The following is a 26,286-nucleotide window of genomic DNA, read 5'->3' as shown; positions in this document are numbered from 1 at the left end:
GGGCCCCAAAATCGTCTCTGGGGACCCCAGGACCATCCTGGAGGGGGTGGGTACCCCAAAAATCTTTCAGAGCACCCCTAAAAAAGCCCAGGTCCCTCTCAAAATGCACACAAGGTCCTGGAAGGTTCATTGAGGGTCTTCAGAGCTATCCTCAAGGGGTTCAGGAGCTTCTGGGGGAACCCAAAATCATCTTGAGAAACCTCAGAAGGCTTGAGAGGACCACAACAATCTTTTTTTTATCCTATTACTAGGATTGCAGTCACCTAGAATTTGCACATTCTAATTAAGTCAGTTCTATTGAAAATCCTGACAATCAAATTTTGCTTCCAAATATCTGCTAGTAGCTCATGGCAACGCTAAGATTCCTCACCATGCTCATAGCCTCTGCACCATCTCTGCTTAAAACATTCAACTGGTACTAGAATAACTACTGAAAATATCACACAATTGTATTAATTCTGTAAATTGAGGCTTTGTACACAGACTGCTCTAGAAGCAGAGTAAGCTTTGGTTAAACAAAGGGTTCCAATATTGCTTTGTTTTATTGCAGATTTCTGGGTTTCTTTTTGCAATAGAAGTTGCTGAAGTTGCTAACTTGTTTTTGTGGGAAACCATCTACGTGAAAGTAGATTGAATTTGTTTCAGTTTTCAAAAGCCTGTTTAATGTTTCCATTAAGCTTTCCAAAATGTCTGTCAGTTGGCCACTCAAGAGATAAACATACAGCATTGAATCCTATCTAAAATGGTTACAGGGTGGAGCCTGTTAGCAAGAACTGAACTAATTATCCCAAATTCAAACCTCTTCATGATAACATCTGCTCTAGATGCTTTGGTTTAATGGGAGTCTGTTTTCTCCATACTCTGTTGGTTTCTCAGATAGCATACAAAAGGTTAGAAAATTGAAAAACAAAAGCCAGGATGTTGTTCCACTGTAATGAAGCAGCATCTGTAACAGAACACTTTGGAGTATATGTCAGGACAAAGACACCTTTCACTTGTCTCAAGGAGATTTTTACATCTAGTCCAAGGCAGTTGGTGATCTGAAGCTACTGCCAATCTTGTGCAATAGCAAGTGAGATCTTGGAAGGCAAGTTTTGGTATGCACGATTAGAGAACAAAAATATTGCTGCTGTTCTGTCTGAAGTTCTAAGCCAGCAACCAATGTAATTGGCAGGATTGCTGTGACTGGAGCTCTGCAAGCTTCAACAGGGACTAAAGGTGCAGCAGTGCACTGAGTACCTGTGTACTGGTACACAAGGACAAGCAGCTACCTGCTATTTAGTTTTGTCTGTTTATTCAAATAGGCCTCAAAGCAGGTGGCTACAAGACACGGTTGTAATGAAACAGAAGTGCGTTTCTGGAGAAGCTAATTGCACAACAATCAGCTGTTGCTAAATATCTGACTCTCTCAATCCAGCAATAGCTAGGGAAACAGCTACAGGAACAAAACTGGCAGGTTACTTTTGTCTCTTGTTAACAATTATGTAGTATTACTGTAAATATCTGGATAAAAAGAAATACTGAGAAAGAGATACTGTCAAACTCTGCCTGTGAAAGGAAGCTGAACTGAACTGGCTCCACTAGAAGTAGTTAAAGCATGCTTACACTATTGTACCCACTGAGTGAAGGATTTCTATGCTGCTAGAAGATGCTTGGCACCTGCCTGAATCCAGGGCATATCAAGAAATTCTAGAGCACCTAAGGGCTGGTCATGTTCCAATACTTTGTAAAATGCTCCCTCGTTCCATTAAAAATCTTTATAGAGCACTTACATCAAGTGAGCCATTTGGCATAGCTCAGTAATAGTTCACTACATTTGGGAGAGCATTGGCACAGAGAAAGAAATGCAGCATAGCTTCAAAATATACATGCACTTACAGGCATTGACCAGCTTTTTGATTACTATTTTGATCACTTTACGTCCTTTGTGTAAAAGGCTTAGGACAAGGCCAGAGATGTAGAGGACTTTCAGGACAAGATGGAGAAGGCTCTTCTGTGCACCATATAAAATCTTTTTCAACTTTGTAATTCAGTGCCTTCCTCACTCTGATTTAGATTTAGCATCCTTTGCCCTGCTTGTAAGAAAAAGGCAGGGCAAAGACCGCGGTCCAGTATAAGTTCCGCTTGCCAGTAGCCGTACTGCGAGTCACACTCAAGTAACTGGTTTGTCTACTCAACTTCCAAAGACTGGCACTGAAACCAAAGGGGACATTTTAAACTCAGACACTGAAACTTTTTTTTTCCTTTAAAGCATGCATGACAAACCTGCAGAACTCCTACCTTCCTGAGAACAGTGGAGTTCAGAGGTCAGTATTGGCTATTGAAGTTATAAATGAATACGTCCACAGTTGTACCAAACAGGATAAAAGAGTATTACAGAAAAAAAAGGTTTCCCGTTATAGGATGTAAACCAAACTTGAATAGGAATTTGTAATAATCCTCTCCCAACAGAGCAGTTGTATTTTAACTAACCATTCTTGCATTTCAAATGTGCAGCACTTCTTCTTGGTCACTCATTGACAGGATAATGGACAAAGCTATCCACTGACTAGATTAACAATCCCTATTGCATTGTCTTCCTTGTGTACTTAGATGCACCATTTAAGGAAGTGAAATCCTCCACTGAAGTGCCTTTTTCTTAGCATCAGTTACAGATTGACTGAACATAGACAAGGTGTATGCCTGGTATGTTCCCTACATTCATTATGAGTTCTATGTCAATGTAGCTCTGAAGTCTACAGCAGGGTTAACAACAGTCCATGACATACCACTAAAGTTCACAAATCGATTGTCGCTTTTACAGTCATACAAAATAGCTGTAAAACCAATATGTAACACTGTATATATGCATGAATATAAAAATAAACCACACCATCAATACATAAAGCTTCACAATGATGATAACAGTTTTCTTCTCAACCGTCTTCAGTATTGATGAGTTGGTTCTCATTGTCATACCCATCGGGCAGGTATGCTTTCCTTAGCTGGTCTGACTTAGGTATCGAGCCACCGTTCTTGACGTAGCGGGACAGGAAGGCTCGCACAGACGGATGATCCGCCTTCTCAAGTGGAATATTAGCTTCCAGGCACATTTTCACAAAGTCCTGGATGACGCTGTTTTTCTCTGTCTGGGCAGTACTGTTGCATTGAAGGGAGGCAGTCAGAGTCCTTTGCTTCTTCCTGACATTCTGTTCTTCGAACTCTGCCTTTCGCTTTGTGTGTGTTTTAGACTTGAGGTGGTCATTGATTGCAGACTTGCGAACGTGATTCAGAACCACATTGCAGGAAGTACAGAAAAGTTTTCCTCCATCTTCATGCAGCTCACTGCCAAACTCAGTTACACGATCCTGAGGAGTTACATACAAAGCAGTCTTCGAGCGGTTACGTGATGGAGCAGACTTCACTCCAAATCGTTCCATTGTTGCCTTCAGTGAACTTTACCTGAAAATTAAAAGACAAAAGCTAAGTTGCAAAAGGGTGCTAGTAACTTCAACCAAATAGTTCCAGATGCAGTCTTTTCAATATCCAACAACAACAACCACCACCTACACGTATGAAACTGTTTTTGAAAAGGAAACTGAAGTTCCTCATGGATCACAGTAAAATACTTTTTAGTTTCTACACCTACAAAGCTCAACCCTCAAATCTCAAACTGTTCATCACTGAAAGCAAAATGTAAAGGCTTTTTGGTTTTTCTTGAACACAACTTTTATTCTTTACTCTTTAGGGTAAAAGGTTCTTAGTATTTTCAACATATTTGACCATTAATTAGTTATGCGGAGTCCATATTTTTCTGTTTACTTCCTGAAAAATGTGTATTTATTCTGACAGCAAAAGCTCCGCTGTCCAACTATCAGGCAAGAAATCACAAAAGCCAGTAAAAAAACAAAGCACCAAAGAACTCAAACCAAATAGAATAAACAAACCTAAACTTAGTTTGCATTTCTGGGGGAACGCCCCACTTTTGCTCCAGCTCAAGTCACAACTAGTAGATTGAATCTTTGATTCAAAAGCCAATCATTTGGTCATTGCAACTAGAGACTGCTGAAACAGAACATTACAGACATTTTCAAGACAAATAGGAACCTGTATTTTCAAAGACAACTTTTATAAGAAAAGTAACTGATAACTATCAGACACTTTGTCATGGGTTTAGCCAGGTAAACCTACTGCTGCGTATCTGATATCCTGCTAACATCATGCCAGCTTTAAAACTAAAGTACTGGCAGGACCAAAGCATCATGGGGCTCATAGTTCAGATTGTAATTAGAGTCCCCCTGCTTCTGGTTGCTTCTTCGTTTCTAGTTTTGGGATGATGGTCTTTTCTGCTGGACTGGCCGTGGGTTTGGGGGGTGGAGGAGTGGTTTTATCACTGGCTCCTGTTGCTGCTTCTCTTCTTGCTGTGCTTTTCTGCAAAATAGGTTGCAGTAATTGTACGTTGTATCAGTTCACTAAACACTCCTTATCTCAACCCAGGGGTTGAGAGTGGAGGGAGGGCGGAACTGGGAATGGACCGCTAAAACCAGGGACAGTCTATTTGGGTACCCAATGTGGAGCAAAGGGGTCAGAGAGTGAGGGAAGACAGTGAAAGGATTCAGTTAAGGCTCAGTAAGAGAATTTTGTATACTTTTCCACAGTATTTGCTGTGATGTATCTGCTTTCTGGGGGTGGCTGTAGTTGATGTGCTGGGACAAATGCGCTGGGTCTTGGCCCTCATTACCTTACAACACATTCTTATGCACCTGTGCTTGATGTACTCTTTCTGGTGGTGCTTATCATCTCATGGAAATGGCTTAATGCTATGGTGTTGCTCTGCTGGTTACTGGCATATTGTGATATGGCTATTCCACTTGGTGTGGATGTAATGTCACCCAACTGATGGGCAGACTGATGAAGGTTTTTCCCAAGAATACCACCTGGAGATCTGCCTTGCAGCTGGATAGTTATGAGGGGCAGGGTGTGCAGGAGAGTGTGGGCAACTGCCTAGGATGGTAGTCACCTCCAATGTCCTGAAATTTCACCCCTGAACAAGTGCAAAATCCTGACAAACTGTTAAAATATTTGGAAAAAATATGCCGTCAGTCCAGAAGTTCCTGAGAGACAGAAGTCATTGTGATGTGTTCGGGCCTGGCCCATACTTATTGAACCACTCTCATCACTGTTCAAAGCACTTCTGGGCAGACCAGCAGGCACCATGGCTACTCAGACCCCAACAGCAGGCATGGCAGCTGCACCAGAGGACCAGCCTGTGCTGGCATCAGTCACCTCTGTACGGAAAAAGAAACCTACAAGGAAAAGAGTTTATCTTGCAAATGATGAGGATGAATGAGGGTCATCAGGAAAACAAGAGGAAGAAACAGATGTAGTCATCTGATCTTTATCCCTGACCTTGAAAGATGGCCCAACAGTGGATGGAATGGCTAACAGGCTTCTGCAATACAAGGCAATTTTCTCTTCCTCTGTACAGGACTGTGTTTCAGCAATGAAGGAACAGTCCCAGAAGGTCATAAACCTCAGAAAAGAGCATATCCTAGTTCCCACCTGCATGGTCCCATTACAGCAGGCACTTCCATGTCTGAGAATCTGGGAGGTACACACCATAGTGTACCCTATGATTGTACTTACATGACCATGGGGAAGTGGAACGGAAAACCCACAGCAGTCCTAGCTGCATGAGTCCGTGAATTACAAAACTCTCCCTGGAAGAATGCTGCCCCAATTTCCAGTGGAAAATCACCAATCCCAGAACTACTGACACTGCTTCTGTCTCTCCTGGAAGGACTTCCAAAGAATCTTTACAGGACTCAAGTGATTCCAGTCAGAATTAGAAGAGCCCTGCCTGCAACCAGGTGGAGTAGAGAGATGATTTGGTCTACTGGACTGTGTGGATCAGATGCCTTGACAAGTTTAACCCAGGAAAGTATAAAGCTTTAGTAGATACAGGTGCACAGTGTATTCCGATGCAAACAAACTACAAGGGGTGGAACCCATCTATATTTCTGGTGTGAGAAGGGGATCCCAACAGCTGAGTGTGCTGGCAGCTGAGCACTGGAATGCAGGCTACAGTTTGCTTTCACTTGGACAGGTGGCTAGAATTGACTGCCCCAGGGGTGGAAACACAGCCCCACCATTGGGACTGATCACAGATTGATCCAGACTGTACTGGAACAGGGCGGAGCTCCAGAGCATCTACAGTCTGTTGTGTACCACAAGGAAATCTCATTTCAAGTGAGAAAGTGAATGGTGTATATGGTGTATGATGATAATTGCTACTGAGCATGACACAGATGGTATAAGGGGTGGACAATGTCATGGGTTGAGCCAATTTAATCTACTGATGGAGTATTTGATACCATGCTAATGTTATGACAGCTTTAAAATGAAAGTGTGAGTAAAGTGAGGAAAGCATCTTGGGGCTTGAAGTTCACATTGTTAGATGACAGGCTTCCTATTTCCGATTTTGGGGTGTTGGGTCTTTTCCGCTAGGCTGGCTGTGGGTTTGTGGGGGGTGAGGGAGTCACATCATCACTGGCTTCTGCTGCTGATTCTGCTTGTACTGTGCTTCTCTGCAAAACAGGTTAAGGTAATTGCATGTTGTATCAGTTCCTTATCTCAGCCCAGATATTTTGGTGTTACTTTTCCTCCCAGTCTCGGTTTGTGAGAGCAGACTGTTGGAACCAGGACACTAATATCACTCTAAATTACACTATGTTACCAGAACTGGCAATAAACTATGTACTAAAATGAAACAGGATCTGTTTTGGGGGGTTTTTTGGTGGTTGAGAAATTGAGCTGGTGTAAATCTCAGCCAAGATAATTTAAGTCCTTTTCAAAGTTGAAGTCAAGAACCAGCTCTGTTTAGGTTTGAGGTTTTCTGAGCAAAATGAGCAAACTACATTAAAGTCCTACTTCCTTAACAAAACAAATTTGGAAAGTATTTTGAGGAAATGTAATGGGGTGCCTGGGCATTTACTGATGGGTAGGAATGACTTTGAAGAATTTTGTACTGACTCTGCTTACAAGACAGACTGAGATGTGAATACCTTTACATGTATTATTCTCTACACCTCCTGTGTTACACAAAGACCTTGCTGTTGGAATGTTTTAAAAGATCTGCCTTTGAAAGACCAGAACTTCCAAACTAACCATAAGTTGAGCTTGTCCAGCTCTAAGGAATGGAGTTCCTGCTGTCCAGAATGCCTTTCGCTTGCTCTGGAAGTAAAGGAACAGAGAATTCAGTTTTCAAAACAGTCTTGGTTCTTAAACCATTGCTACACTAAGAAATTACAATCTTTTCTTTTTTTTTTGGGGGGGGGAAAGGTAACAATGACTTTGCTATTAGCTACTTTCCTAGTTAAAATTTTGTACTCTCTGCTACTTTCTAGAATTGTAAGTCTCGACCCATATGGCTGAACACTAGACTAGGATAAACCACCTTTTTTTGGAATCAAAGGAACTTTCAGCATGCTGGTTTTTGTTTTATGCAATTTATCACCATGAGTTTCCTAAGTAACTGTTTCCTGAAATCAAACAGAAAACAAGTCTTAACATAAACTTGTTATTTAGGCTTCTGAAACATCAAAACAAATCCCTCACCAAAGTAGTTGTTGCACTTAAGCTGTATCAAAATCCACAGGAATTCTGTGAAAAGTACAACTGCTGAAACTGGATTTTTGGTGGTTTTTTGTTGGTTGTTTCTCTTTTTTTCTCCTCAAGTTCTAACATGGATTCTTTGATACTTTCTAATACCTGAACTACCTTCTGGGTTCCCAAATGCAGGGGAAGGTGTGCTTGAGGACAGCGCATCCAGGACAGGCACCAGTTACACCTTCCAATGAGGCAAGCTTTTCCAAAGTGGTGGGAGTCCTGGGGAAGGCAGATGAGCACGCCTTGGCTGAACAGTCACCGGAGACAGAACCACGACGTGCACACGGTACCTCTTGGTGACCCCGCGAAGTCCTTCACATGAAGGAGAAAACAACTCTGGCTTTCCAACGGCCAAACAGGGTCCCCTCACCCTAACCAGCATCCAGAACTCGGGGCGCTTATTCCTTGGCGTTTGGTCACTGGATTGATAGCGGCATTTAATTCGTAAGGGCTTATGAGAAGGGGCAGGGGCCGCGCTCCATCGGCTGTCTCTCTCCTCCCCCTCCCCATAGGGCTCAGGGCCCGGCCCAGTCCCAGACGGTGCAGCAGGTACCTCAGCCCTCCATCCCCCCTCCAGTTTCGAAGCGGCAGGAGACGGGTGCCCCGGTCCCAGCCCCCTCCCTCCCCCGCCCGGCACGGCGATTGCTTTCATGGCAAAGCCAGAAGGCGCTGCCGGCCCCACAGCCTCCTGCCCTCGACGACCAGCCCCGGACACTCCACAGCCGGGGCTTCGAAAGAGCGCGGCCGCGGGCGGGCCCCGCCGAGGCAGTACCGTCCATCGACCCCCGCCCGCCCCCTGCCGGTCCCCATTACCCGCTCCAGCCGCGCAGTTTTCCGCCACCGCGGGGCTGCCGCCGCTCCTCCGGGGGTCTTTGCGCCGTGGGTCGGACTCGCTCTTCCACTGACGGCTGCCGCGCCGCAGCCAGACGGACCTGGAGTCCGCGGTAGGCGGGACTAGGAACCCGCCTAGCAACCGCCGCGCGCGCGCCCACCTCATACCCGCCGCCGCAAAGCAGCCAAACGGGAGGAATCCCTCAGCGATTGGTTTCCCTTGGCCCAGCGTGCAGAGATGGACGGCAGTTTTGCCCAATTAGAAATGGGGGGCGGGTATCAGCGTTGCGATGGCGAGGCATTCAGACCCGTCAGGGTAAGCGAGGGCGACAGCGACTTCCAGCGGAACGGGGCTTTGGCCAATCGGAGACGGCAGGAAGCAGCGGAGGGAGGTGTAATAGGCAGGATGAGAAACCAATGGTAGAGGTAGGTAAAGTAACGAAAAGTCTTTTTCTCCAATCGAAGGACGTTTCGGCGGAGCCGGCTGGAAGGGAAGAGACAGAGGTCAGAGGTTATCAGCGAGTCCTCTTGTCGTCGGCCGTTGATCGGCACGGTTGCTGGCCCAATAGAATCGCTGCGGGTGGGTGTGGCCGGACATGAGGTGGCGCGGAGTGAGGCGTCCCTTCCGTTGTGGCGGGGTGGGGGTGCGGGGGTATTCGGTACGCGCAAGGCGGCTGGAGCAGCATGGCGGAAGACGAGAGTGATCAGGAGTCAGAGCGGCTGAGTGAAGAGCTGGAGGCGCTAGTAACGCCAGGACTTCCCGGCGGTCTGCCGGCCCTTCTCAACAGCCAGTATTACTGCCGCCGCTTCTGCCAGGTGAGTGCCGCCCCGCGTCCCCCCCCGCCCCTCCACTGGCCCACTCCTTGCCCCTCCCCCACTGAGGCGAAGATGGGGTGCAGCGGGGGTTGAGGGCCTCCTTGTTATCTTGGGGTTGCGGGGACAGCATGGTGCTGTGGCTGCTTCCTGGTGGCCTAGGGTGAGTGTAGAGGCAGGGCTAGGGGATTAGCGGGGCAGAGGGCCTGACCCGGCCCGGCCGGCTCCCGGGCCTTGAAGCGGAGAAAGGGAGCGAAGAAGACGCCTGTCCGTCCACGCGGAGCGGCCGGGGTACTGGCTCTAAGTTCTCCCGGCCCGGGGGGAGGGTGGAGGCTGAGGCAGGCGCAGGGCTGTCTGGGACTGGCATGGGGGAGGGGAGGAGAGGGAAGGCAGTTCCCAGCTCGGCGGGGTGGGAGCGTCTGAGAGTGGCGAGGCCCCGCCGCTGTTGAGAGTCTTTGGTGTTTTCCGTGGCCGGTTTGGTGGTGGTGCGGACAAAACAATTCCCTCTGCGCTCACCTGAGCTGGGGAGTTGGGCAGGTGGCGGAAGGAGGGCCTCGGAAACGGTTCCCGTAATGGTGGTTAAGTTAGACCGGGGTGTGTCTGTGTATATACATATGTATTTATTATTATTTGCATGTTTTTATACACCTGTACGTATTATTACTTGAAAAGCAGTATTTCTTTATGCGGACCTAGAATTCTTGTGCTTTTTGTAACCTCTTTATGCATGTCTTGCAGAGTAACAGGCAACAACAGGTTGTTTTCCATGTTGCTTTCATCATCAGGTGTTGATTAAACATTGGTTATGCTGGGTAGATGTCAGCCCGCAGTACTTGATATTTTCGAAACACAGTCTAGAAGTTACTTTGTATGAGATAAACTCATGCTGTCGATTTCTTGTCTGCTTCCATTTAAATGCCTGCATTTCTTCATTCTTTCTTTGTTCTCATTTTAATATTCAATAAAACTATGAAACATCTCTGAAATCTCGGGTAACATGCTGCTCAGTAAGCACACAGGCTGCTTTTGGGGCTTATCAGTCTTAATATTTTCCTTTCTTAGTGGTTTCTTTAAACTGTATAAAAAAAATGTGAGCCAATAAGTGTAGTGCAAAGTACACTGGTGAGAATTTACAACTCTATTTAATTAAGTTGGAAGGTTGGAAAGATGTTTGCTTCTGCTGAGCACAGAGGTATGTCTTACGTTTTTCTATCTATACGTACCTTGTGTTGAATTTATTATATTAGGAGGAAGTGTGGGCAGAGTGATAGCTTCATATATCAATGCCAATACTGTTTCCCAGCTAGGAATTAGTAGGGAACAGAAGAGGATAAGACCTGGGAAGGAATTTGCCTGTGAAATAGTTGTATCATAGTTATTACTGGTAGAATATCTGAATAACTTGACCTTGACTTCCTCGTCATTTCTTTTGTGTAGAAAAATTGCAAAACCCTCTCCCCTGCTTTGGTTTTCTTTGAGTTTGACAACTCTACACATGGGCATCCAGTGTCCTGAGTATATAAAAGGCTCTATTTCTTTCGAACTTGTGAATAACTCAGATTATTTAAGGCTACATATGAGTTATATATTAGCACTTTGTCTCTAGGGATACTTTTTTTGGTTTGAATTTGGTCTAGTGTGATCAGCGTTCGTGCTCACTCAAGATACAATGTTCCTTTTTTTGTTTAGGCATTTTTAAACTGATTTAACTGTATAAATACAGGATCTTAATTGCTGCAGTGTACTGGTACAAAACCTTGTGTGATATCTGTATTAATGGATGTGTGCACTGCATATTAGCTCCTTTATCCTCATTAAAATGACAGTGGTGCAATTACATTGGTCTGTATGTATGTGTGCATGTAGAGGGCTTAAAGGCCCTCAGTCTGTTTAATAAGTGGTGAAGTATCTTTATCCTTCTTCAGAAAGTATCCTGAAGTTTAGGTCACCTCTTATGGTAAAATGAAACTTCTCCTGTAAATGATGCATCACTTCCCTCGATTCAGCTGCCTTTTTTTATTTGTTTGTCCATATATATATCTATTTGGTTTTTAATATGTTTTCCCTTTAGCTCTAGTTTTTGTCAGAGGTTTGTGCTTTGCTATCCAGATCTACTGAAGTTCATATTTGGCTATTGTGCAGATCAGACCTTTCCAACTTACTCCACTTGTCACTGATAACACATTTTACCTTGTCTTAGCGGTTATATGGTACTTCTAAATGTTCTATTTTGCCTCCTGTGTTCCTGCTGCTGTTGAGCAGCAGTTGTAGAAATACTTACCAATAAAACCATAAGTCTGAACTACCTAAACAAAGCATTTTTATTTTCAGAATTACTATCCATTAAGATACGTGGCTGTGCTTAAACCATAGTGAAGAAGCTTGTTGTCAGCTGAAAATAATATTCTTTAGATTGCTTATAGTTGTGCTGCTGTGTGAAGTATGCGCACATCCACGCTGTCGGGAACAGCCACAGAAAAACTAAGCAAGCCTTTTCAGTCTGAGAGCCATTTTCTGTAAACAGAAGCAAGGACCTCTGCAATGATCTTGAGTAAGGGAGTGGCTTAGACCTTGGCATGCACATGTCTTTCATTCTTGACGTATGTTTGAAAAGTAAAATATTACTGTAAACGGACAGATTAAGTACCAAACAGAACTTCATTTTCCAGTAACATTTGCAAAAGGTGACTGGATTATCACTGTGTTTTCCTTATATACATGTAGTCACCGTTTTAATGATACAAGGTGAAGTCTAAACCCACGTGTAGTTTCTGGGGGTCTGTTTTCATATTGAAGGTATGCATGGTCATACAGAGTCATTACAGCCTGGATCTCCCAAGGCAAAGTGGAGTAAAATGAAATCATAGATTATGAGATTGACAGCACTGGGAAAACAAAACAAAAAAATTGTGTGGTTAGGAGTGAAAAGAGACAGTTGGAAGATATGTGCCCAGCTTATGCATTTCACCAGCTGTTTCTATGTAACTTTCTAGAACTGTTGATCTGGTATTTCTTTGTGAAGTTTGCTGCATAGTAAAACCACTTAGACCTTGGTGACAAGCTAGTCTACTGTTTCCAACTTCAGCAAGCAAAAGAAGAAAGTGTCTGTAACTGGTTTGTAGGTTTAAAGAAATTTGAGAGGTGCTAGCTAGCAAAAAGCTCCTCACTGAACGCTGGGAAAAAGTTTCAGCTTGTAGAGTTTGAAATTCATTAATGAGATTTCCCGGGGACCAGAGCCATAGAAAAGTTCCTGTGTGAATGAAATGCAGCCAATGAAGAGCAGAGAAAATAGAGTAGGTGGTTACTTTTTGGTATGGAGGAGGTACTTTTATAATTAGAAGGATGAATTTTCAGATGTACTTGGTTGGAAAACATCTTTACAGTGAGCTATCAAAGGGATATAGCTTACTTTGTTGCACTTAAAGTAGTATAGTTTCATCATCGAGCTTGAAATGGCATATTTCTCTTCAGAATCTCTTCTTGTAACATTCCGCGCTATCACGATGTTACAAGTTACTCTCATCATTTGTGTAAGTATCCACGTGGCTGTAACTGCCTATTGCTTGTTGCTTGGCACTGATGGGGATAAACACAAGATGAATCTCATACGATGTAGCAAGGTAATACTGTGAGAAGTAAAGAGTACTTGATCTGCTCTTACTGTGGCATCAGCTTACTGCCCTCTGGTATGATCTGACTTCCAGAAATAGGTTACCTAGTTTGCTTACATTAATTGGTCACATCTTGAGTCACTGTTGGAAAATAATTATTAAGCTTGTTAACTCGAAAGCTAAGAAGGAAAAACTTGTAATAGAGCGGGGAAGGTAGTGTTTTCTCCATTTATTTTAGCAGATAAAAATATACAGTGGTATATGACTAAGCTGCTGTCTTAGTTTGTGGGGGTGAAGGCAGATAATGTGTCTTTGAATGTTTGTACTTCATTGAGGTTAATACATTTTCATTCTATTATGATGTGCTTAAATTTGAAAGTACTTGCTTTTGACTCTAAACTTCAAGTCAATAGTTAAGGTGCTTTTAAATAATAATTAAAAAAAAAAAAAAAGGAAAGGAAAGAAATCCCCAAACCCCAGCCAAACCTTTAGATTGTGCCAGACTTGGGTTTTATTGTGTTTTGCATCTTTGGGATCCATGCTTGATCTCCATACACTGTTTCAAAATGTGGCTACAGAAATCTTGCTCATGTGAGTGACAGCAGTGGAAAGTAATCTCTTCAATCTGTTTGAAGCTTTTGCTGTCATTTTTAAGCACCTGGTTTTTTTTCTTGTCATGTTTTATATTATTCTAAGGGTAACTTGTATCTTCCTGAATAAATTGAGAGTACTGTTTAAAGTCATGTCATTTACTTAACTGATGGTCTTCAGGTTGTTTTCAATGTGTGATGTTGCTAGCTACGTGAAAGCTTGTAAAGGACAAACTGTACATCACAGTAGCTAAGTTCACTTGATGTACTTTGGTATATCGAAGAATACCAAAACTGCTTAAATCGGTTTAAATGTAAAAATTCATCTCTTTGTGTTTTCTATTTCTCCACGCTTGGCTGGAACCAAGCGTATTCAATTTGCCTCTTAGCAGCTCAGTATTGTGCTGCTCGAGATTCAGCTGAAGTTCAGGTTTAAAAGGATACCCTTCAGAATAGCTGTGGCAGGCGCCAGGTTGTTTATTCACAAGCCGAATGCTAAGTATGAGCATTCAGTTCTGTTGAGGATTATTTGTCTGCAAAGAAGAATGTCCTGGGTTAGGTGGTGGCATTGTCCTTCCACACCTGATAAGCCACGATCATGCCTGACTATATGGTATGTGGTATATGTAGTGTATTTGGCTATTTTCAGGCACCTTCTTGGGAGAATTCATGGTCGTGGTTAATTTGCAACCTCTTTATTTGCAGATGCATACATAGGCTCAAGGTATTCAGTGTTCTTGTCTTGTCATTAACATTATAAAAGCTTTTCTCACATAGCTCCTCTTTTTGTAGAGGCTTCTCGGGTTTGTGCCTGCTCTCTTAGCTTTACCAGGATAAATTATCTCCCTGTTTTAAAGTGGGTTTAAGAAGTTAATGTTTTAAAAGAGAAACATTGCCCAAGTGTAGAATACGTTGTATACTTTTCTTGCTTTGTAACGTTTTCTTCTTCCGCATCTTTGAAACTTTCCTGTTTCACACTTAAACTTACTGAAATCAATTTGTTGTTGTTACTTTTCCAGTTTTTAACTCCTGATCTCGAATTTTAGCTTTTGTATGAAAATAAGATTTTGCCTTTTGCTTGGAAAAATGCATAAAAACATCTTACAAAGGAGTCGCAGACTTTTATGCCTAAAAAGAAGGCTCTCCATCAAAAGATGTATCTCTAGCATAGTCTGTCTGATAGCCTTGTAATATGGCCTTTTTGAAGTTAGAAAAGACACTTGCTGCAGTAGGTAATCAAAAACCCTCAGGTTCTTCTGAGTAGCAGTTCAGATGAGGGAAAGAAGTAATTGTGCTTTGTAATCAAAAGATATCTTGAGGTGCGTTTTACTGATATCATTGGTGATCTGGGCATCTGCATTCACGTATGTTTCTTTTCCATATATAATAAAAACAATCCTTTAAATTGGTCGACTCACTTGGGGAGCAGGGGGACTGCTAATCATACAATAAAAGGAAATGTAGCTTCTTTTCAATATGAGTAGTATGACAAATAATGGAAAGCTAAATATTTAATTTTCAGTCATACAATCTTACACATTTATGTGTTTACTACATTGCTACGAGGAGCCAAAACTGCTTTTCTAGGATTAATGTAAAGTTTTCACTGTTGTGTGAGTGACACAACAGTCTGTACAAAAGTGTGGAAACTGAATCTTTGGTCATGTAAGTGTGATGGGTGTATGCAGCCTGGTTTTAAATAGGATTCTCTTACCTTGATCGGGCTGAGGAAATGGATAAGATTCTGGTGTTTAATGCTTCCCCCCACCCCTTAAAGTTAGAGCAGTGGCAGAAACCTGTCTCTTAGGATGTATCATGCTGGTTTGAATTTTGCCAGAAGTGTGGTGTGGTTTTTTTTTTTTGGTTAATCCTTGTATAATATTAACATGGGAATTGCAGTAAAGCCCCTGCTAATATCCTTTAAACAAATTATCTTCCATATAAAACTGTTAAACTTGTATCTGTTAAGTAATGTTTTATGTTAAGCTTTTAAATGCCTTTTGTACTCTCAATTTGGATAATGGATTTTTTTTTAAATGAAGAAACAACAGAATTCACTAAATGGCCTAAAAAGACAGTAAAAAGGGCATGATTATTTTGTCTATATTTCCTGGTAGAGCAAATTCAGTGTACTCAGGTTCTCCTATGGAACTGAACTTTGGTATCCCAGCTGCTGTGGTATTTCTGGTGAACAGGCAGCTACGGTAGATGTGCTTTTAATTATGGGGTTTCATTTTTAGCAAGCCTTTTTAAGCATGTCCCTTTTCTGCTGGGCATTTAAAATTCTTTTTAGTTCATTCTATTCTGTGGCAACTATATTTGCTCGGTATAGCAAATGACAACCGCTGTATGTGCCTTCTAGCTTGCTTTTTCTGAAAACAGAAGTACTTGCCGAGCTGCTGTGGTTTTAATCCTGTGTTGACTTCCTTTACTGCAAAATAGCACAAAATGTTATGGGAATTGATTATTTGAAATCCCAGTAATGACAAAACTTTTTACTTGGTAGATTTTGTTTATAGTTTGTTGTTGTGGGAAAGGGCAGAAGAGGCTGTAGCAACTTCAGGCATAGCATTTCGTAAAACGTTTCTTTTCTCGTCTCCTACATGTTTGCGACTGTAGTTACTTGCAATGGTATTTCTCCTAAACATGCTTGGAACACAGTCAGATCACTTTAAATGTATATCTGTGATGTTTAATCACTTAAAATATGTGTGTATTTTTCACATTGGTTCAGGTCTTTAATTACTAACTTATAGTATCATAGTATCAGTCAGGGTTGGAAGGGACCACAAGGATCATCTAGTTCCAACCCCCCTGCCATGGTCAGGGACACCCCACACTAGATCAGCCTGGCCAGAGCCTCAGCCAGCCTGGGCTTAAACAACTCCAGGGACAGAGCCTCAACCACCTCCCTGGACAACCCATTCCAGGGCTTCACCACTCTCATGGGGAAGAACTTCCTCCTCCCCTCCAGCCTGAATCTCCCCACCTCCAGCTTCATTCCATTCCCCCTAGTCCTATCACTTCCTGAGATCCTGAGCAGTCCCTCCCCAGCCTTCCTGTAGCCCCCTTCAGATACTGGAAGGCCACAATGAGGTCACCTGGGAGCCTTCTCTTCTCCAGACTGAACAGCCCCAACTCCTTCAGTCTGTCCTCACAGGAGAGGTGCTCCAGCCCTCTGATCATCCTCCTGGCCCTTCTCTGGACCCCTTCCAGCACCTCCATATCCCTCTTATAATAGGGGCTCCAGAACTGGAGGCAGTACTCCAGGTGGGGTCTCACCAGAGCAGAGTAGAAGGGGAGAATCACCTCCCTTGACCTGCTGGCCACACTTCTCCTGATGCAGCCCAGGATCTGATTGGCTTTCTGGGCTGCAAGTGCACACTGAGAGCTCCTGTTGAGCTTCTCCTCCCCCAGCACCCCCAAGTCTCTCTCCTCAGGGCTGCTTTCCAGCCAGTCCCTGCCCAGCCTGGATTTGTGCCTGGGATTGCCTCCACCCAGCTGCAGGACCCTGCACTTGCTCTTATTGAACCTCATGAGGTTGGCTTGTGCCCACCTCTCCAGCCTGTCCAGGTCCCTCTGGATGGCCTCCCTTCCCTCCAGCGCGTCTGCTGCACCACACAGCTTGGTGTCATCAGCAAACTTGCTGAGGGTGCACTCAATGCCACTTGTTACTTTACAGTTTAGCTGCTTTTGCTCGGTACTTAGAAACTTTCTATGGGACACTGTTAAGGCTGATCTTGGTTTTTGTACTTCATAGAACACATCTGAATCATGGATTTTCCTCTGAGTTAGCCAAACTAAGATGGGGAAATAGTCTACTGGAGTGGGATAAAGGTGGAGTTGAACTTGGGGGGAGGTAGGAGATCAGAAAGATGCTTCAGGTTCCCTGCCGGTATTTGTATCTACACTGAAAGAGAAAGGGAAAACAGAAGGCCCTATAGTTTCTTCATGGTTGCTAGAAATGGGAAACAATGCATGGAGAATCTTTAAGTACATAAGAATTGCACCCTAACAGAGTTCTTGAAGGGAATTGTTGCAGGAAGTAATGCAAAAATGTAACTTCCTTTTAATGCACTGTGTATTGGATAAAGAACAGGCCTCTCTCTTTTGACAACATTATGTGCTGCTGATTTGTCGGACTTCATTATATTGAAATTAGTGTGGCTGTTAATGTACTGATAAGCTCTAAATAAAGCTGGTAGTACTTAGGCAGCATAATCAGATTTTCAGAAGTGCTCTCTCATGACACAATATGGCAGTGAACATATGCATGCCCTCTGACTTTTGCTTTCCTTAAAATCAATGTCAGAAGCAGTCAAGTTTGGTTTAATCTTTTATTAGAAAACCAATAAAAATGTGTAGCTATGTTCTCCTTTATGGTCAGGCCTCACAGCATGGTGTGGGGAGTGTTTTGACTGTAGGAGGAGTTAGTTTCTATTGCAGAAAAAGCCCTTCTGGGGTTTACTTAAAAACAGTCATTGATAGAGACATAGGTTTATAAAACACAATATACATTATTCCCCTCTGCCTCCCACATAGAATGTGTGTGGAGTGTGGTTTGGAATTTTAGTACTTGGTTGATTTTTCTTCCCTCCCTGCCTCATCTTTCCTTGGTGATTATTGCAAGTCCACAGAGAATTTACCACTTTTTATCCCTGAGACTGATGAATGTGTGGTTTCCAGCATCCTTACTAAAAGGAAAAAAGAAAATGTTACCCAGTTTCTTCCTGATCAAAGCTGTTGGTGTGAAAATTTTGCAGATGAACTATCTAAATAAGGGAATGTTGTTCCTCTGGTATTTCTGTTGCAGGTTGACAGGCCCCAGAGAAATGATGTGGTGACTGATGGCTTTTTTGCAGAGAGATGTCTGCTTTCTGCCAATTAGCTCCTGAACTCGATTGCTTTGGGTTCAGATGGGTGCTGTAGGTGTCGCAAGAGCAATTAGTAGGACTTGTTTTAAAGTGTGGGTGGTAGGACCTTCCAGAAACTACAGTGCTGTCCTGGGTTAACACAGCCTGCTTTCACAAGCCCTGCCACCTTCTCTTCACAAATGGGAAAGTTAAAAAAACCCAACCCACCCACACACAAAACGACAAAACCAACCAACCAAAAGCACAAAAAAAGGCAAAACAAACAATTGAAAACCCCAAACACAAAAGAAAGCCACAAAACAGCAAAAAAACACTGGGTTGAAATAAGGATTTTCTGCTTAGCAAAAGCAGCAGCAGAAGTCAGTGAGAAAAGTTCCCTCCACCCAAGCATGCAGTGACCACCCCAGCAGAAAAGACCAACACCCCAAAAGTGGAAACTGGAGGCAGCAGCTGGAACAGGAAGCTTCTTGTGTTACAATCTGCCCCACAATACTTTGCTCCAGCCAGCGCTTTAGAAGCTGGCAGGATGGCAGCATGGTAATGAATATCATCAACAGATTCAACTCAACCCATGAAAATGTCTCATTTTCAGCATGAGCTTTTGTTGTATTCCTTTTGAATGCCCATTATTTGCAGAAGGAATACAATAACATTAGGACCAGAATCTTACTGAAATTTGTATATGCCTAACTAAAGAGGGGAACAAACAAATGCAGTAACTTTTCCCTGTCTAACAAATGGGACACTGGCCTGTTTGTGTTGCAGAGCCTTAAACAGGGTTCAGCATGCAACTTTGGAACTACAGATGTGGGCCTCTTACCCTGACTTGTAAGCCCTTTCTTTAGTTCATGGGGAATTAGACAAAGCTAAGTGGAATTCAGGCTTTAAAGTCCAAAAGAAATCCTGAAGTGGGATATATATGATCTGATTTTTTTTTTTTAATTATATAGTCCATGCCAAGGCTTTTGAGACAGGTGGCCAAGTATAACCAAGATGGGCACTTAATAGCTTTTTCGGAGTCAGTTACTTGTCTCTTCCCTATGCTGTAGAGTCTCTTTACAACATAGCTGATGACATTGTGCTTCCCTTCCTGCTTTCTCAGGATGTAGACCTCGGTTAGGTTTCTTCACCTGGAGAAGTGCCCTAGGCTCTGAAATGTAGCTACTCCATCCTTCTGGTTATATTGAAGCTGTGCTGTTATGATGGAAAAACAAAGCAAGAGTAGGTGAGCATAGGGAGTCTGACTGTAGCACAATTCTTTGCCTCAATGTTTAACAGCAAGGCAGGAGGAGTTCAGGAGGAGTGGCCTCCGGAGCTGGGCGATGGGGTCGGGGAGCAGTGTAGTGCCCCGGTAATCCATGAGGAATTAGTTCGGGACCTGCTGAGCCACTTGGACACTCACAAGTCCATGGGACCGGATGGGATCCATCTTAGGGTGCTGAGAGAGCTGGCAGATAAGCTGGCCAAGCCGCTCTTCATCATTTTCCTCCACTCCTGGCTCACTGGAAAGGTCTCAGGTGACTGGAAACTGGCCAATGTGGTCCCCATACACAAGAAAGGTCAGATGTAGGAACCTGGAAACTCCAGGCCTGGCAGCCTGACCTCAGTGCCAGGGAAAGTGATGGAGCAGATTATCCTGGGGGCAATAACTGCGCACCTGAAGGACGGCCAAGGGCTCAGGTCCAGCCAACATGGATTTAGGAAGGGCAGGTCCTGCCTCTCCAACCTGATCTCCTTCTATGATCAGGTGACTGTCTGGTGGACGTGGGGAGGCCTGTGGATGTGGTCTGCCTGGACTTCAGCAAGGCCTTTGGCACCGTCCCCCACAGCAAACTGCTGGCTAAGCTGTCAGCTCGTGGCTGGGACAGCAACACTCTGTGCTGGGTTAGGAACTGGCTGGAGGGCTGAGCCCAGAGAGTGGTAGTGAACGGTGCCACAATCAGCTGGCAGCCAGTCACCAGTGGTGTCCCCCAGGGATTAGTGCCGGGCCCTGTGCTCTTCAACATCTTCATTGATGATCTGGAGGAGTGGGTTGAGTCAGCCATCAGCAAGTTTGCAGATGACACCAAGTTGGGAGCAGATGTTAGTCAGTTAGAGGGTAGAAAGGCTCTGCAGAGGGACCTCGACTGACTGGACAGATGGGCAGAGTCCAGTGGGATGGCTTTCAACAAGTCCAAGTGCCAGGGGCTGCACTTTGGCCACAGCAACCCCATGCAGAGCTACAGGCTGGGGTCGGAGTGGCTGAGAGCTGCCAAACAGAGAGGGACCTGGGGGTGCTGATTGACAGCTGCCTAAACATGGCCAGCAGTGTGCCCAGGTGGCCAAGAGGGCCAATGGCATCCTGGCCTGCTTTAGGAATAGTGTGGCCAGCAGGAGCAGAGAAGTCATTGTGCCCCTGTACTCTGCACTGGTTAGGCTGCACCTTGAGTCCTGTGTCCAGCTCTGGGCCCCTCAGTTTAAGAAGGACATTGAGAGACTTGAACGTGTCCAGAGAAGGGCAACAAGGCTGGGGAGAGGCCTTGAACACAAGCCCTGTGAGGAGAGGCTGAGGGAGCTGGGGTTGTTTAGCCTGGAGAAGAGGAGGCTCAGGGGAGACCTCATTGCCCTCTACAACTACCTGAAAGGTGGTTGTAGCCAGGAAGGGGTTGGTCTCTTCTCCCAGGCAACCAGCACCAGAACAAGAGGACACAGTCTCAAGCTGCACCAGGGTAAGTTTAGGCTGGAGGTGAGGAGAAAGTTCTTCACCGAGCGAGTCATTCGTCATTGGGATGTGCTGCCCAGGGAGGTGGTGGAGTCACCGTCCCTGGAGGTGTTTCAGAGGGCATTGGATGTGGCACTTGGTGCCATGCTCTAGTCATGGGGTCTGTGGTGACAGGTTGGACTCGATGATCTTTGAGATCTCTTCCAACCTTGGTGATACTGTGATACTATAAGAAAAGTTGTGTGTCAGTGTGTGGAAGATACATGATTTTCAGTTGGCTTACAGTACTGTGTGAGTGGGGCTGTTGGTAAAAGGAGGACAGATAACCCAAAACTCTCAGCCTTCTATTTGCTGAGGGATTGCAGTGTCATGACTATTCTGTCACAGAACTGGTAGGTGCCTTACAGCCATCAGTTTTATTGCTGTGCTTCAGGTAGAACTTGGTTCTGTGTGTTATATGTAGAGTGCTCTGAATGAACTACACCTTTCAGAGGGCTTCAGTGTAGAGATGCCTAGATGGTGCTGGGTTATTGACCCTCCCAATGTGGGCATAGGTAGTTCCAGAAATACGTGTTTATTGATGTAGTAAGATTGAGCAGATGACCAAGCAAGGATTTTTCTTCATTTTTTCCATTAAAACAGCTATATTTCAACCTCATGTTTATCTATAAATAGCAATGCAGTTTATAACTGTAGAACAGGACACGACTAACCTGAGTTTCACAAAAGACCAAATCTGCTTGTTTGGTCAGATAAGAAAGCGTTAGCAGCATGTTCATGCCTTTTACTGCTGACATAGAGGTTAGGAGAGTGCAGGCTACTTGCTTCCTTCTTCAAAAGTTTTAGAATGGAATGTCTGGATATTGTTACAAACCTTAATTTATATCCTCTTGCAACATGAAAACTTGGGCTTAAATGGCGAGCCTAATATCTACTGTGATACTATGTAAGTTTTTCCTGCCTTAACCTCTGAAAAGAATATTTGGTGGTATAGCTTTCATAATGTAGGTCAAAGTTTCTCTTTATTTTTTCAGTTTGATAATACAAAATGGGTTGTTTTGGTCACAAATCCTACCTCTGGGGGAGAAAGAGGGGAGATAAAGAGGGTAAAGTATTAACTACTTACTGTTTCTGACTAAAGTTGGGTTTTCTACTGTAATAGATATTTCAATGTTTTCATTGTTAGGTTGTTGAAGACTATGCTGGAAGGTGGCAGGTTCCTCTGCCTCAGCTTCAGGTGCTTCAGACGGCGCTGTGTTGTTTCACGTCTGCCTGCGTGTCGTTCCCAGCCGAATGTGAGCACGTACAATACGTATTGAGTAGCCTAGCGTTGTAAGTACTTACTTAATTTTATTACTTCCTTTAAAATATAGACTTTGTGTTACTTTATAATAGCAAAAGGGTCTCCAAAATTCTCAGTGCTTTTAAAGAAGTGGGTTTAATAGGTGACACAGCGATGTGGGACCAAGAATCGCTAACTGAGGATATAAACCCAAGAACTCGGTCCTTTTTGTGTGTGTGTGTCCTTGTTGGGTGTTGCAGTGTTGTGTCATAAGGGTTTACTGGTAAAATTAATAATCTTAAGAAACAAATGGTCACTGTGCAACTTCTTTTGGGAAGATTTTGCATTATTGGAAGACTGGCCTTTGGTAGTCCATAATTGTAAATTATCTGGAGTGTCTTACTGTTCTACCTGCAGTGATGGGAAGAGGTTAAGTATTTGTTAAGAGACATTTCTTGTAGGGCTGACGGAAGGAGTCAGTTTTAAAATAAATTTTAATGTTTGAGTCACCAAGAGGCTTATGGGAATTACTTGTTGCATAGTCAACTGACCAAAAGCCACGTTTAACTTCAAGAACTGCAGAATGTTAGCTCAGAAATCTTGCTATAAGCTCTTTTTTTTTTGATGCAGCAATGTTTTTCCCACATGAAAGCTGAAAGTATCAGAATAGTGATCAGTAGATAAGTAGGAGTGTTGTTTTCTAGAGGTTTTCTCTTGTTCTAAAAACTTGCTTTTCAGTTTTCAGAACCTCAGTGTGGAATGGAAGCAGAAAAAATAGATACACTTAGCTGTGCTGCAGCGTGCTTGATTTTCTGTCAGCAATGGGGACAACCCCCAAAAACCTAGCTTGGTTGTGAGCTCAGGGGGAGTGAATTGGATTTGTTTGTCCAGCTGGTTAAATTTCTTGTTGAGTGGTGACTGGTTAAGTATTTTTTGGAAGCTCCTGCCTCATCTAGTCATTGGAAGCAAATACTCTCATAGTCTTCCTCTCCTGGTTTAGTTTTTCAGGAGAACTGGGTTGCTTATCCTTTCCACTATTCCTGAGCTATTAGCCCGAAGTGCTTAGAATTCAAGGCTTTATTCTGTAATCTTACAGGGTATATGCTGCCTTTAAGTGTTGGTGAAACACTGCCAGAGAGACTTACTGTTTTGTGTGTGCACATGAAGCTATTTGACTTGGGATTGACTTGGGACTACTTAATTCAGTCAGAAGACCACCACTTTTTACACCTGGCATGCTCAAGTATTGGAGAGTAAGCAGCAGTTACAGAAAACTTGGTGGTCTTTTTTTTCCCCTTTCTTTTTTTTCCCTCTTAGACTTTTAGAAAAAAGTTCACAGTTTAAACTACACTTTTATATACTTTTGAATATCAAAGCTTGGGAGGAAGAATGTAGGAATTCAGGTACTTGTGTGTAGGGTGGTCACTTTCTGATAATCTCAGAGTGGGCTGGTTGTTGAGTTCCTGTCATAGTTGTCTCTCTTGACTTTTGGAGCTGGGTTTACTCACTGAGTTTTTCCTTCACTCCAAAATGGCAGCTTATTTTCCCTTCTGATTCTGCTTGAATGTTGTAGTTTTGCATGTGATATAAAGGAATCCTTGGGCTTACTAGTTGCAGTTACTTGGGAAACCTTAACTTCAATCTCTTTTGAAAATGTCATATACATTAAGCCTTAGTTCTTTGAGAGAAAAAATATGCCTGACTGTATTGTCATAATTAAGTAAGATTTCCACGGTAAACAGATGAACTATTAATAGTAATGACTGTTGCATTTCCTATTCACACTAGCCTTGTTATTCATCACAAATGAAGCGGTATCTGTATTGCAGTTAATATCAGGAGGTTTTGATAATGGTGCCAGCATGCTGTAGTGTTCTTAGGCAATGTTCTGATGCCAGTAATAGCAAAGTAGTCACATGATGAAGCTAGAGAGACCGTAATTAGGGATGGATGGATGCACATGGGGGTGTGCCATGCTGTAGACTGGTTTAAGATGACAGGGCACAGCTGGAGCAGAATATAGTAATTTTAACTGAATGGAGATTGGTCATTAGGAAATGCAAGTATTTTGGTAGCTTCCTTTTACTAATCTGAGGAGAGTGTGGAGCAGATGATAGGAACAAACATGCATTCACACTTTTTCACTATCACTTTCCAGTCTTTCTTTTTTTTTCCCCAAGATATTACTCTCTTCAAATCTGCCCAAGCAGATTAAAATGGATCATTTGCTAGTTTTGTCTTATTTCAGTTCCAGTTTGGCTGCTTTCCAGATCATGACGTGTCTCATGCTTGACCTTTCCCGAGAGTGAAGTGTACTTAAGATTTGTTAATCAGCATGAAATGAGCCAATGTTTCTCAGAACAAATAAAAGTACCTACCTGGATGCTTATTGATTTGGTTTTGTAATTTTTATTTCATTCCATATTTGAGTTGAGATTCAAGGGCCTAGTCTGCAGAAAATTTGTACTTTGGGTGTTCAGATATCTTGGAGTTAGGCTATAAATTTGGGGACAACTGCAATGAATTTAGTTGTTTGGCAAAAGAGTTCCTTGTTCATAAAATAAAAGGCAGCTGTCACAACAGAATTCTAAACGCTGTAGTCAGGAAATAAATTGCCATCAATAAGAAAACCCTACAGGTTGGAAGAGTACTGGTAGCTCTTTCATGAGTCATCTTCTACTTTCTCCTTCTCTTCCTTATTATTCTTCTTCTTAATTTAGAAAAAATGGCTCACATAATCTTAAAATTATTCACATTTTCCTTTGTTGCAAGCCTTTGCTGCTGAGTCCTGTTTCAAAAATGCCTTAGATGCAGTTTTTCAGACCTCTCCCAGTGCTGTCTTCCCTTCTGAAATTCACTGTTGCTCATGCCTTTTGCAAGCAGCGACTGCAGACTGTTAGTGCAGTACCTGATAGTTACTTTTTTCCAAGTAGAAAGTTCTTAGAATCTTAAGGCAGAGCAGTGTTAGGTGTGCTGGTGCTATCTGCAGATCCATGAGATCTAACTGCCTAGTTTTCGCTTGAAATGACTGAATTGCAAATACTACCTGGAAGTATGCTTCTGTAAGTGAAGCCCTAAATTGGCCTGTGCTCTGGAAAGCAATGTTTTACCAAGCTCTCCCATTCTGCTTTTAGGATGATAGAATGGTAAGGGCTTGAAGAGACCCTCTGGAGATTGAGTCCAAGACCCCTGCCAAAGCAGGGTCTCCTAGGGCATGCCACACAGGAACACATCTAGACAGGTTTTGAAAGTCTCTAGAGAACAACTCTCTGGGCAGCCTGTTTGAGTGCTCTGTCAAACTCACAGTTTTTTTCATGTTGAGGTGGAACTTCCAGTTTGTGTCTGTTGCCCCTCATCCTATCGGAACACCACTGAAAAGAGACTGGTCCCTTCTCGACACCCACCCTTCAGATATTTGTGAACATTAACAAGTTCCCTTCTCAGCCTTCTCTTCCCCAGACTGAACAGCCCCCAGGTCTCGCAGCCTTTCCTCATAAGAAAAATGTTCCAGTCCCTTAATCATTCTCATGGCTCTCTGAGGACTTTCTAGTATTTTCTTGTCCCTTTTGAACTGATGAACCTAGAACTGGACACTACTCTACATGTGGTCTCACTAGGGCAGAGTAGAGGGGGAGAAGAAACTCCCTCAGCCTTCTTGACACGTTTTTCTTAATGCACCCCAGGATACCATTGGCCTTCTTGGCCACAAAGGTATATTGCTGTTCCATGGATAACTTACTGTCCACCAAGACTCCAAGGTCCTTCTCCATGAAACTGCTTTCCAGCAGGTCAACCCCTAATCTGTACTGGTGCATGGTGGTGTTCCTCCCCAGGTGCAGTACTCCACACTCATCCTTGTTAAATTTAATGAGGTTCTCCTCTGCCTAGCTCTCCAGTCTATCCATTTCTTGCTGAATGGCAGCATAGCCTTCTGATG

At 43.4% G+C, this 26,286-nt stretch overlaps 2 protein-coding genes across 8 annotated transcripts in view; one reads left to right on the top strand and one right to left on the bottom strand.

Moving 5' to 3' along the window:
- Nucleotides 1–819: 819 nt before the first annotated feature.
- CGGBP1 (CGG triplet repeat binding protein 1) lies at nt 820–9,066 on the bottom strand. 7 transcript variants are annotated; one of them, XM_068155286.1, is made up of 4 exons: nt 8,461–8,971; nt 7,750–7,959; nt 7,147–7,212; nt 820–3,441 (listed from the first exon to the last, which is right to left on the bottom strand). In XM_068155286.1, exon 4 carries the CDS (start codon nt 3,417–3,419, stop codon nt 2,916–2,918), a length of 504 nt encoding a protein of 167 aa, XP_068011387.1. In that variant the 5' UTR covers nt 3,420–3,441; nt 7,147–7,212; nt 7,750–7,959; nt 8,461–8,971; the 3' UTR covers nt 820–2,915. The 7 variants fall into 7 exon arrangements, 6 of the variants coding, with proteins under 6 accessions (XP_068011387.1, XP_068011389.1, XP_068011388.1 ...); XM_068155288.1 differs by having other exon boundaries at nt 7,759–7,959; XM_068155287.1 differs by having other exon boundaries at nt 7,750–7,866.
- Nucleotides 9,067–9,121: 55 nt separating this feature from the next.
- The window catches only part of ZNF654 (zinc finger protein 654), a 39,090-nt gene continuing 21,925 nt past the window's right edge, over nt 9,122–26,286 (top strand). Inside the window, exons 1-2 of the mRNA XM_068155285.1 lie at nt 9,122–9,294; nt 22,254–22,399. Of these exons, the coding sequence (XP_068011386.1) occupies nt 9,163–9,294; nt 22,254–22,399 (278 nt within the window). The 5' untranslated portion in view covers nt 9,122–9,162. The remainder of the gene's footprint in view (nt 9,295–22,253; nt 22,400–26,286) is intronic.

This window comes from Melanerpes formicivorus, unplaced genomic scaffold (assembly GCF_026170545.1).
Source record: "Melanerpes formicivorus ecotype bairdi unplaced genomic scaffold, bMelFor1.0.p_v2 SCAF_30, whole genome shotgun sequence".
Lineage (NCBI taxonomy): Eukaryota > Metazoa > Chordata > Aves > Piciformes > Picidae > Melanerpes > Melanerpes formicivorus.
Note: the sequence above shows the minus strand (reverse complement) of the source record. Positions and strands in the feature narration are given on the sequence as shown.